General features: G+C 43.2%; 2 protein-coding genes across 6 annotated transcripts in view; both read right to left on the reverse strand.

The window, feature by feature from the left end:
* LOC307261411 (regulator of G-protein signaling 6-like) overlaps positions 1–6,176 on the reverse strand; it is a 40,375-nt gene extending 34,199 nt beyond the window's left edge. The window contains exons 1-2 of the mRNA XM_080041954.1: positions 6,082–6,176; positions 2,507–2,605 (exon numbers count right to left, since the gene is read on the reverse strand). Coding sequence (XP_079898080.1) covers positions 2,507–2,590 — 84 coding nt within the window. The 5' untranslated portion in view covers positions 2,591–2,605; positions 6,082–6,176. The remainder of the gene's footprint in view (positions 1–2,506; positions 2,606–6,081) is intronic.
* Positions 6,177–9,220: 3,044 nt separating this feature from the next.
* The window catches only part of LOC307261331 (signal-induced proliferation-associated 1-like protein 1), a 36,123-nt gene continuing 32,914 nt past the window's right edge, over positions 9,221–12,429 (reverse strand). For 3 of the 5 annotated variants that reach the window (XM_080041840.1, XM_080041841.1, XM_080041839.1), the window contains exons 18-22: positions 12,030–12,182; positions 11,718–11,835; positions 11,300–11,394; positions 11,093–11,205; positions 9,221–9,458 (exon numbers count right to left, since the gene is read on the reverse strand). In XM_080041840.1, coding sequence (XP_079897966.1) covers positions 9,276–9,458; positions 11,093–11,205; positions 11,300–11,394; positions 11,718–11,835; positions 12,030–12,182 — 662 coding nt within the window. In that variant the 3' untranslated portion in view covers positions 9,221–9,275. Of the gene's footprint in view, positions 11,206–11,299; positions 11,395–11,717; positions 11,836–12,029; positions 12,183–12,429 lie in introns of all 5 variants that reach the window. The other 2 variants (XM_080041843.1, XM_080041842.1) reach the window with 2 other exon arrangements.

Consider the following 12,429-nt stretch of genomic DNA (forward strand, 5'->3'; position numbering starts at 1 on the left):
TGCATTTCCCAGCACAGTACTGCTTCAGATCACGAATTGAGTAACTTTTGGTGTGTCGCTTGGTGCCAGTCATATTCGTCTTCCCGCCATATTCTGCGTCCGAAAAATATGCCGAACATAGAGAGTGAAAAAATGCTAGCATTGAAGCAACATAACGCTTGTGTGTGATTTACCGCACGTGTGCGTGTACAGTATGCGCGCAACCTACTTCTGTAAGACCATATTTTTCCCCACAAGTTTATGACGCAAAAAGACATACCGCAGTTATAGGATTGTTTTGCTTCACTTCCTCTTTTCATTTAACGGTGAGAGACAAAGCGAGACAGTGTTGCAGCACCAATAGTACGTGGACAGACACAACCTCCTCCCGTCCTTAGAACTCAGCCTCCAATGGCTAAAAACATCACATTCCCCACAACCGCCTACAGTTTAATTCATAGTTTTTCAAACAGATAACACGGAGCAATATAACTATTAGGTATTTCAACCTTTACCTTCTATACATTTCGCAAAGGCGCTGCCCACACTTTGAACTATTTCCATATCTTGACTAGTGCTGCACAAGCCCTTGCTCTCTTTGCATTAAGATGCTGATGTCTTCCAGCTGACAGGGAGCTCAGGCCTTTGGGATGAAGCTGCCAGTGTTTTCCCAAGCGGCTGAGCATATTGGTGGCCATCTGCCTCTCTGCAACCGGCGCCTTCACACTGCGCCAGGGCTGCCCACCCACAGAATCCAGGGGCCATGGGCGCTCTGTCCTCAAAGACCCAGCACTCCTCAGTCGTTTGGCCTCTCTGACATCATCAGCTAGTGTGTGGCACGGAGGTGAAATATAATAAAACAAGGAGCAACAACAATTGACTACAGAGAGAAAATGTTGGTCTCAAATGAATTATATCACTGAAAAAATAGTAACGGCAACATCGCATCCTCAGCTTTCTTCCTCAAAGGGTTCAAGTCTATAATTACATGTTCAAAGCGGGATGCCCGGGAAAAAAGTCCTGTCACTCTCAGAATCATCTGTCTGTTGTCACTGCATGCGTATGACTAAAACATGGATTGATGAATAATCCCTCAGGCGGCATCCTGACAAGCAAAAACTAGCCTCTTAAACGCGTGGCCTCCAGGCATGTGTAGCGTTACGTAACGCGGCTCTGCTGTGAAATCCATGAAGATACCCAGTGTAACATGCAACTATACAGTGTGTTCTTTCTGCAGCATGACAGCTTCTTAGAATACACAGAGGAGGATGGCAAAACTGAATAAACAATGAATGCAATTACCATGCCGACCAGCCACACAAACACACACACACACACAAAAAGACCCACAAACAGCACACAATCATTTTTGACAGCTATGGGACTCCAGGAGATGCCGCTTGCCTCCAAGAAGACATAGCTCTGATTTGATCATTGATTATCATTCCTGGTAGAGCGAATTGTTGCTGGGAATGCACTTCGACTACCCCTTATTCTGCCAACTGCTGACATGAGACACTCACACTAGCAAAAGGTCCTGGTAAAGCATCATTATCAGAAAGTAGAGTGGGTGATTTATCACGTTTCTGACTACAAAGAAAGTCGAAGTTGACAGTTTGCTGTTGTTAAGTTCACAAAGATGGAGTTTTAAGGGCAACTCTTAAAGCTGTCACCAAGCCCAAAATGATGCATTGACTGATAGTTAACAACACAACTTAAAGATACATTTTTATCACTGACAGAGTAGCTGTCAACAATTATTTCACATCCAGTCATGTCCATCCTTCCAGTCCACTAATCTGTTTACCTCACTTTATAGACGCAGTGTCATTAGGAGCAGGATGAAATGCAGATTTGGGACGGAGGAAAAGCATCTGTCAACTCATTCCTGCTTTCAATGTGCTTTTTATCGTAGTTTAAGTATGATCAAAAGAAACTCTTTTATCTTGGTTTTTCTTTTTTAAGTAGGCTGTCACAGAACACACAGAGAAATAACAAGCTGTTCGCTGGTTGAGGAGGAATAACCATCCCCTCATTGGCCGTTCCCAATCTCGGCCTTGGAGAATCAGCTACTTCCTTCTCTGCCGGAAAAATCCACATAATTAGCCACCAAAACTGCTCACCCTCTCCAATCAAACAGCAGCTATCGAAAAGTGAGGCGCCATGGGGGACGAGGTAATTACCCTTGACACTAAATGGACCTCTCGCTGCCGAAACACTAGCTGAATGGGATTGAGAGCTTATTAAAACATTGGAGGGCTGATGTTTGCCAGGCTAGTAGCAGTACAGTAGTAGAAAGAAAAAGGTCCTGAAGGGAGAGATGAAGTTTTTTTTTAAAGATGGTCTAAAGAGAGACTTCCTGACACCCGAGTTTGACAGGGACAGTGTGCGGTAGATACACACTGATATGGGCCAGTGGGCTGTCAGGAGCCTGTCCATGGGTCATTGCCTCTCAGCGAATGTTTCTCCCTACAGACAGGTCCGATATTGTGCAGAAGCAGCACACATTTATATTTTATAGCCTTACCTTTCTGTAGACGATCATATTGGGGGAGTCCTCCTCCGGATCAGTGGTGCCGACGCCTCCCTGGTCTTTGGACCCCTCCGCCATTTTAACTCAGTCCTCCTGTCGAAGAAACAAATGCACCACCTGAACAAGGCACCCATTGGAAGAACACAAGCTGACGATTTGATAGGCATCAGTCAGCATCTCTCTTTCCTCTAGGAACCAACATTCCTCCATCCTTTATCGTCATGACATTCAGCTGCCAAAATGTATGCTGCTTTCTGGAAAAGGAGATGCCTGCCACAGTAGGGACAGATAAGAGAGCTCAGGTAAGCTGATGTAGGATGAATATTAATTAAGCTACAAAGTCAAATCATGAGCATGCAATGCAGCAGTGAATCCCAACCAGGCCCTTTTCTAGGGTATTTCTTCAGTTACAGGGGCTGCATTAAAGATTGTGGAGTAGCTCATCTAATTTGAGTAGAAATAAAATAGTTTTTTTTCTGCATTTAAGTCAGCTGTAACACCCGAATACTTCCAACTGTGTGTGACAGTAGTAAAGTAGTAGCTAAAGTAGTAGTTAGCATGAGCATAGACATCTTATCAGTGGATAAATGCTAAAAAAAAAAGATAGGAGTAACAAAATGTAAAACGTGATGAAACAGCAAAAGTAGCCTCATGGCCTAGCTTAGAGTTACTGATAAACAGCTAAAACAGTTAGCTACAAGTAATGGATAAACAGTTCAAAAAGTGAACTGGACGTTATTGATAAACAGCTTAAGAAGTAGCCTAAGCTAGATAAATTTCAAATAGTTAGCTAAACCGCTCAAATAATTAGCTAAATGTAGGCTACTCTATAAACAGCTATAAGAGTTAGCCAACAGTAGCCTCATAAACAGTTAAAATAGTTAGCCTAAGTAATAGTCTTCTAAAAGTAAGTTGAAATTGGCTACATCTAAAAGTAGGCTAATACATTCACATAGCAAGTTGAACTAGCTACCTTGACTGGATACTGGTTGAAATAGTCTAGATAAATATATTGCAACACTCAGTGAAAGTGTTAAATAACATCCAATGAAATGCATTCAAATGAACACTTTTGGAACATGTCAGGTGGTGTTGACGAAGGAGTTAATCTGACAAAAGGGTTGGGAACCACTGCATAGGCCTAGAGACAGTAATTATGTATAGCATTAGCCTACATGCCAGATGTGTTTCTATAAGTCAATGCGGCTGTGGGGGTGAGTCATCTTTTTTTCACAAGAAACCAATGTTCATAATTAATGAACCTTTCCTTGGGTGATGATAGTTTAACGTGGTCCATGCTAACCACTGTATAAGTTGTCGTTTTTTTGTGCTAAACCTTAGTAAGTGTTGACTCCATTAGCTGCAATCATATGATGGTAAACTCTGATCGGTTTGGCCTGCCCACATACCCCTGAAGGCTTTATTATTTGAGAGCTGCTGTTCAGGGATTTATTTACAACCTCAACATCACTTTCCCCCTTATACTCTCCCTCCCGCTCGCTCTCTGTCAGGAGAATTAATTCTGCTTATCTAAGGATTTCAATAACCTGGGCTTCAATGAGCCTTCTTGGCCCTTTTTACCCTTTGCCATTGAGGGCTCCCGTGTGTATTAAATGGGTTAAACCTTTTATTAGTCCTTTAATCGTGCGTAAGAAAGAGCATGGAGGGGGTAGATTACACAGGTCGACACATTCATAATTTTTGCTACTTATAAAAGTGTGAAAGGATAAAATAGAAGGGAAATAAATAATCACACAGATTGCTGGCCCACACTATTCAATGTAACATCTATTTGTGTTTGACAAAGAACTATGCTGAGCTATTGAGGAGGGAGAGCACGGAGGGTACAGTTCATGTCAGGCACACTATGAAACCTTCATAACTTAACTGCATTTGTAACACTGCATCTTGCCAATGGCCAGACTCCAGCCAGGGAGTTTGAGAAGTTGCGTCCGTGCGATGTTACAAGCTTGAACAACTGCAGAGGTAACACTTTACAGTAAGGGTACATTAATTAACTGTTAATGAATGCTGAGTTTATACTATTAACGGTTAGTTTATGCTTAGTTATTAATGGTAGGTTAATGCTTGGTTAAGCATTAACAATGCTTAGTTAACTAATGCCTAGTTAAGCATTTACTAAGCATGACAGTTTGCTAATGCTTAGTAAATGCGTATGAAGCATTACCTAAGCATTAATTAACGGTTAGTTATTGAGTTCATGTTTAGTATGCATGTACTAAGCATTAACTAACAGCTAATTAATGTACTCTTATTGTTAAGTGTTACCACTGCGGATAATTTCTCAGGTGGAGAGAGGAACATTTAAATTATTTGAAATTCAACATGCCACCAGCATGCACAACAGAAAGACGTGCTAGGAGGCTTTGTCACCATACACTTTGAACTAATACACCACAGAGCATGAGGATGCACATGAGTGAATAAGTAATCATCCACTTTTGCCTCGGTGTTTGTTATTGTCACCAGAAGTGCGGCATGCGGCGCACACGTCCATGTTCTTACAGTCTGATCACATTAGACAGCTAATCCTTGCATCAGCCTCAAGGGCTGTATAGAAAGGGAGGCATGTAAAGATTTCATAGTACCTGCTTAAAGAACACAATAATGTGCCAATAGGTCCCCTGTGGACAGGAAGCTGTATAATTCAAGGGAACTACTTCCTCCCAACCGAGTTGCTCAGGCGTGCAAATCAAACGTCACAGAGGGCTTGTGCAAGATGTTAATTAAAGCTTGTGTCAAAGTGGACAAGTAGAATATGGACACTGACAGTTGCTGACCCGGAGCCAGAGAGCAACACAACGCCCTCATGTACACTGCATGTGTGTGACATTCATTACCTCACACCAGAACACTAGCAAACACACATTTATATGGAGACAAACACAATAGGACATTGCACAAACACACACACACACACAAACACACACACACACACACACACTCTCTCTCTCTCTCTCTCTCGGTTGTCTATTGATTTCGATGATGACGTCCACTTTTAACCTTTTTGTTAAACATTTTTAAATAAACAAAAACATACTTTCTCGCTTACCTACTTGTTCCCTATCCTATCATATGGCTTTCACAGCCCAAACAGCACAGCTACATTCAACAGACCCAGGCTCTATTCAGACAAGGTCCAGGTAGTGTCAATGTCCATTCCTATCTTATCCTACTACATGGCTATCACAGCCTAAAAACAGCAATGCCACCTTCAACAGACCCGGACAGGCTCCGTACAAGCAAGAAACACACACACGCACACGCACGCACACACACACACACACACACACACACACACACACACACACACACACACACACACACACACACACACACACACACAGGGCAGAGACCCCCTGCAGTGGCTCAAGTAAACAAGCCAATAGACGCCTAGTCAAGTGACACAAACTGGCAAAAGAGTTCACACAGAGACATGCAACGGACAAGCCCAGCGCTCCAGATACACCCAAAGCCCCGTTCAATCTCTTAGTGCAAAGCAACATCTGTGACAAATGACAGTTGCCGTTATTTGATGCATTCATTACCTTAGAAACAAAATAATGCCTGGTCCACTCTGCTCCCCCGTTCGGCTCCCCCTTAGCAACAAGCGGCAGGCAGGTTCATGGTATAATTGGCAGAGGGAGAGAGAAGGGGATGAAGAAGACTGGGTGATGAAAGCAGTGAGGCAGCGTGAAAGAGAAAGAGAGAGAGAGAGAGAGAAGCTAGATGGTCACTGCAGTAGTCCTCTGTTCCTCCTCCTCTTCTCCTCTCTTCACCAGTCCTGCCTTGCACCGGCAGTTCAGGAGATCCTCACATGTGTGCACCTCGTTCATCCCACCTCTCCCTCTGTCTGCGTGTGCCAGAGTCTGATCGCGAGCGAAAGAGAGAGAGTGTGTGTGTGTGTGTGTGTGTGTGTGTGTGTGTGTGAGAGGGAGAGAGAGAGAAAGAGAGAGAGAGGCAGGCAGGCAGGGAGATGCTGGGCAATAGAGAGGGGCAGATCAAGTTGGGGAAGGAATTAGAGGGAATATAAAGTGGAAAATAGAGGGAGGAGAAAGACAGACAGACAGAGAGAGATAGAGGATGTGCACAAGGGAGAGAGAGTGTGTGTGTGTCTGAGAGAGAGATAGAAAAAGAGAGAGCTGAGCAGGGGATGCACAGTGAAGAGGAAAGGAGGACAGAGAGAGAGAGAGACAGATGCACACTGCAGCAGCGCCCACCGATGCTTAAAATGAGAAACATTTCATTAGGGAAGATATTGAAATGCTAATCCAAAAACAAGTGACTGTTGCTGAGACAGATGTAGGCTATACGTATATATTTCCAGACTCTTTGAGCACACAGCCGCAGAGATAACGCCTTCCACTTTCCATTTCGATTCAAGCATCGTGTGTGTGTGTAAGAGGCTGCCGCTTGCCTGTTTACCTAAGCAATCTATAGGATCCTAAGTTAAACCCATTTCCCCCCCACCACTTGTGTTTGCTGTAGCTTTTATCTACCTCACATGGCTTGGAATGCCACGTTTGTGCTCGAGGATGGAGGAGAGTGTGCGCTCCAGCTACTCTGGCACTCTTGCATGTCCATGTTCTCTGTTGCTTCCTTCTCTGCACTTGGAAACTCTGGAATCATTGGAGCTTAAATGGCAACCCCCGAACGAATGGACCTTTTTTTCCCCTTCTTCTTCTTCTTCTCTCCGTAAATGAGATCCCAAAAGCCCCTGAGGAAGATACTCAAGAAATACATGGCAATTTGTGAATGCATGCATGGAGAGTGAACACAGACGGACACGCACGCACACACGCACACACACACACACACACACACACACACACACACACACACACACACCACACAGATGTTTGTGTTGACAGAACCAGTTCACCAGTTATCAAAGAGCAGAGACGTTGCATGAACAATTTCATATCAAGAGAAGAAGCCCATTTCTCTGTAATAGAAACTTCGATGTGTGCAGGCGGAAATAAAGCAGATGAAGTCAGAGAAATTTGAACTCCAAACTGCTGTTCTCAGTAAACATGGTAACCAAGGGAAACCGAGGTCTAACACCCTGTGTGAGAATGTGAAACCATTTCGTAGGCCCACGATGCTCACCCCGCACATTTCTCTAATAGCTTTCAAAGCAGGACTGTATATTATAGCCCCCCACGTTATCACAGCTCTGAATTCAACTGCTCCGTACGTCTACCATAATAGCAACATGACATAACCACCCATCCCCCCCTCAATACAACCAAACCACACATGGCTCACACTGTAGTGACCTGCAATCAGCATATCCTCCTGTCCCATGAGCTGCTCTGGTATTAAGGAGTGCCATCATTAACAACAGACAGACAGACAAACAGAGACCTCTCTAATCTGCTTTAAGGGAGCAAGCTATGCTATAATCTGCATTAATGCTAAATTATTGAGCTGCCTGTTAACAGCAAAACCATTGCCAGAGAACAACACTGTCGGCCATTGGCAGGACACCACAAAATGACCCTGCCCAGCTTGTGAATTGATTGAAGGGGAGTGTTGTTTGCTTATTTGCTGGACAAGTAGCGAGGCCGATGTTGCATTTTAACACGTGGAGATGCAGTAGAGACATTCGTTGATGAAAGAAATTATTGAGGGGATAGGTTCACAATTCTTCGAGTCTGTCTAACAACAGTTTTCACCTACATGTAGCATACGGTGTAAGAGATATTGTTTGTTTTAATTGTTGCTTACTTCATACTGGGTGTGCAGAGATCCCTCCCTGCTAATTGTTTGATGGAGGACAACATGGAGGACAGTCTGAGGTTCAGAAGCTAATATGAGGCTTTAGTTGTTTGACTTGGACAACACATAGGCTATTGGTTGGATTTGATTGAGAGTTGCTACAGGTATACCACGTCCCCCTGAGGGAAATTACATTGGTGATCCTCTGACGTTTCATCTTGCACCATTATTAAGCCAAAATCCCTCACCCTGGAACTATAGCTGGCACAGTAAAAACACTACCGCTTTTGTCCAAAGGGGGTGCAAGAATGAACAAAAACGGAAAGTTTTAAAGGCACCTTTAAAGAAGCCCCCTGGATTGATCTAATTCTGATGACTGATGAAGTCTCATTAGCTTCTCCTTAACACATGCTTTTTTGCATTGAAACTAAGGCTGTACCCTTGATGTCTTCCCTTGGAATCACATCGCAAATAGATCTCCCATTTGGCCGATACGAACAAGAAGAACAATCTTACCCCACAATAAGCCTAACTATATCAATAGCCTCATTCATGTGTTTAATGTGGAGATGCTAATTTAAATGATTCAAAATAGCTGTGCAGCAGTAACCTAGAGCCATAACTCTGCAGTCATTTTCTGGATCCGTAATTGTCCAAATCGTCAGCGTGGCCAGGATGCTCATCCATCAATCTGTTTAGCCTCGTCTTTGTCAGGGCGACTGCCTGGTGTAATCACACCTAAGTGGAAAAACAGCAGCTCTCTGTTAATCACAATACGACAGCAGGCAGCCACTCTCCTGCCAGACCACTGACAGGTTTCCATTTACTCCCAAAGGCACCTGAGATGGGCCCAGCAGTTATATGGCTTTTCTCCGTTTCTGCGCTGTTGATGATGATATTAACGGTTTAAATCACATTTGTTCTGCCCCAAAACGCCACGGCTAAACACCACTCTGAGAGGCAAAATGTATTTCAACAAAATATCTTTAATAGATATAAACATTTTTTTTTCTTTTACACATCACAGCTCAATGGAAACAGTATCACATGCCGTCACACATGTTAAGTATGAAGGTGCAGGGGGGGGGGGATCTGCTGTGCTAGGGGGCCTGGGACTCATTCGTGTGACTCCGGCATCATGGTCTTTGTCCTGTCTTCTCCCCTCTTTATCTCTCATATTGGTCCATTCCCTCTCTACTATATCCTAGCCAACAAAAAAAGCAGAAAAACATTTAAAAATAAAATCTTAAAAAATAAAAATGAAGGTGCAAATTCTGATGAATATCAAATTCTCCTTATGTACAGTTGCAAAGTATCTTGAGTACAAAAGGAAACGGCTATGAGGCTTAAATAAAGACCAAATTCAGGTTGGGCTTGCAAGCAGATTGACACGCTACATAAAACTCTGTAGCTGGAATATTTATTTATTTATTATTTACACAATATCTTACTTTGTAATCATAGTGAACAGTACCGTTTTAATCTAGTGAGAGGATTAAGGATCAGATTGAGGCATTTTAGCATGCTATGGATGATGGGGGGGGGGGGTCATTTCCATGTAGTATTTTACATGTTGTCAAGACTAGGTGGCACTGTCAATCAATCCACCACAGCAGGCAAGGCTTGAAATAAACTGTAGGGACTTAAAATAAAAATCATGAGAATTAGTATTTTGGGATCTAAAGATAGCCTCCCCCTTTTGAAAACTTTGTTTGCATTTTATATATATATATATATATATATTTTTTTTAATAAGTCCACAATAAGTACAGATCTCCAACTGCACATGGCTGTACTTCTTTTCTTAGCCATCATCTTTATCATAAATACTCTTTATATATCATATCAAGGGCAGAGTTGAGAAAATAAATGTTAACATCATATATGTATACTCTATGAATAAGCGACACTGAACTGTCAATCTATCTTTATGGCACCCATGTTGTTTTGTGTTTTTCACAATATATATTCATCAGCTTGTGACCAGTAGTCCTGTACAAGTTTCACTTGTTTTCGACCCTCTAGAAATTAAACATATGATACACTTGTACAATTGTGTTACATAGGCAGTACAGACAGGCACTTGACCTTACAGTGTTTACAGTTATGTGCTATGCAAAGGGTCTGTCTGTCTGCGTCTACCTAGTCACACCGCTACAGGAAAGCATAGTGTCATGATGACATCTCCCATGATCATCTCATATAGCTTCTTTTCATTTGGTTAGTAGTACAAAAAATAATCAGTGTTGTACTCACTGCATTGGAAAATAGAAGAATGTGTAAACAGCAATTCATTAACAACACACTGTCACTTAAAGTGTCAACCTTTACCACACGAAAATGGGACTGTTTTGCTGCATTGGAGCTTTTTAATTGGAAATCTGTTCCCTTGTAATAAGGTTAGCTGGGAGGCTAAATGGAGGCAGTGACTTTAAATCCCTTTAGGTTAGTTTCAACACATTGCGCTCTCTGACGTGCAGGGTTACCAACAATCCATTCAATTGGGCGCAAAGCATCGTATTTGTTTAATTCTAAGGAAGGGCGTGCATGCTGATCAAAGGCGACAGGCAGTCGCACCACTGCTCTTTTTTTCCTTCCTTTTATCATGCCACATATCCACAAGGCCGATTGAGGGTGAACTGTGAGTCCGAGTTGGCACTGGTTTGTAAAAGCCCCAAGAGAAACGGTTCATGTTGTAGTTTTTATACGTGACTTTTGTTGTGCTTGCAGCACTGAACAACCAAGTTTCTGATCAGTTGGAGTAGTGGTAAAACTCCTAATGTAGAGTGGTCGGCGGGCCGTGTGCATCAGTTCATGTCAATGGTGTTAAAGACCCACTCTGTGAACTTCTTGAGCTTGGCTGAGGCGCTGTAGGACTCCTCCAGGAGTCGCTGGTTGTCCTCTCGCAGGCTCTGGATCTGATTCTGCAGAGAGACCTTGGCATCCTTCTCCTGGTGGTGACAGAGACATGGATGAGCACCTGATCTGGACATTGGCATTCTGAATATGTGTGTTGCATTTAATGCTCATGGCTTTCACTCTTACTGAATCCGTAACTCACTTTCTTCAAGTCATCCTGTAGGGCCTTCACCATTGACTCAAGCTGGCCGACCTTCCCCACCACGCACGTTGGAACCTCTCTATAGAAAAGGACAACCACAGCATTAGCTGGAACACACACTGAAACGTAAGGACTGAAGCAGTAGTTAAAGTTGCGGAGGATTTCATTTCAGCAAAACACTATAGCTGCTGATTTTACAGACGATAGTGGAGGACTAACTAGTGATAGCAGTGTTTGATTGGAGTTAAATCTGCAGGTTCTCCTATGGCACAGCGCTCGGCACCAGTGGACAAAAGAAAACACTGGTCCGACTCCCAGGCCATGACCTAGTAGCTACTGTCTAAGACAGACAGAAGCTAATGGGGATCTTAATAAACCTAACTAAACCTGAGAATTTCTTACCCAGGCGAGGGCTGCCGCAGCGGGGCCGCCTGTGGCTCGGCCTGCTGAGGGCTGGAGGCCACTGCACTCTCAGCCATGGAGCTCTCCTCTTGGGCTTCTAGATAGACCAGCCTCTGCTCTGAATAAAAAAAACAAGTTAAACAATGTTAATATTATTACCTAGTGAGATAGGAAATTCAGAGTAACAGTGCCCTCTTCTGGTGAGAATATAGATAGAAGTTGGCTTTCTATGCCTCACCTTCCGCTTTAAAAAATATATCGGTAATTATTGTTCACTTTCATGAGGAGTAAATGAAAACAACGCTATTCTACCCTCAAAAGCCTTGGCAGCATCGACCAGGTGGGCCCAGTCCAGCGGGCCGTCTGCCCCACCGTCAGGCAGGGGCATGAGGGCAGCCTCCTGCAGCTGCTGCCTCTTCCTCTCCAGTTCCAGCTCCAGCTCTGAGCTCTCTGAGCACAGGTCTCCTGGGAAGGAGAAACAACAAAATAAAACACACCGCAGAGCCTTTGTGTCTGCTCTCCCATGACAGAAAAATCAACAGCGTTGCCACATTTAAATTAGGATTGTAGGTAACTTTTCATGAATGCTTAAATTTTCTCTTTTCTGAGAAATGTAATCATCAAAACACTTATTATTGCAAATCCCATTTTCTTACCTCCTTGCTTTTCTTATAACTAAAAACAAAGGTTCACAGGACAACATGTCTGACAC

This window comes from Ammodytes marinus (genome assembly GCF_949987685.1).
Source record: "Ammodytes marinus genome assembly, chromosome: 15".
In the NCBI taxonomy this organism is placed as follows: Eukaryota; Metazoa; Chordata; class Actinopteri; order Uranoscopiformes; family Ammodytidae; genus Ammodytes; species Ammodytes marinus.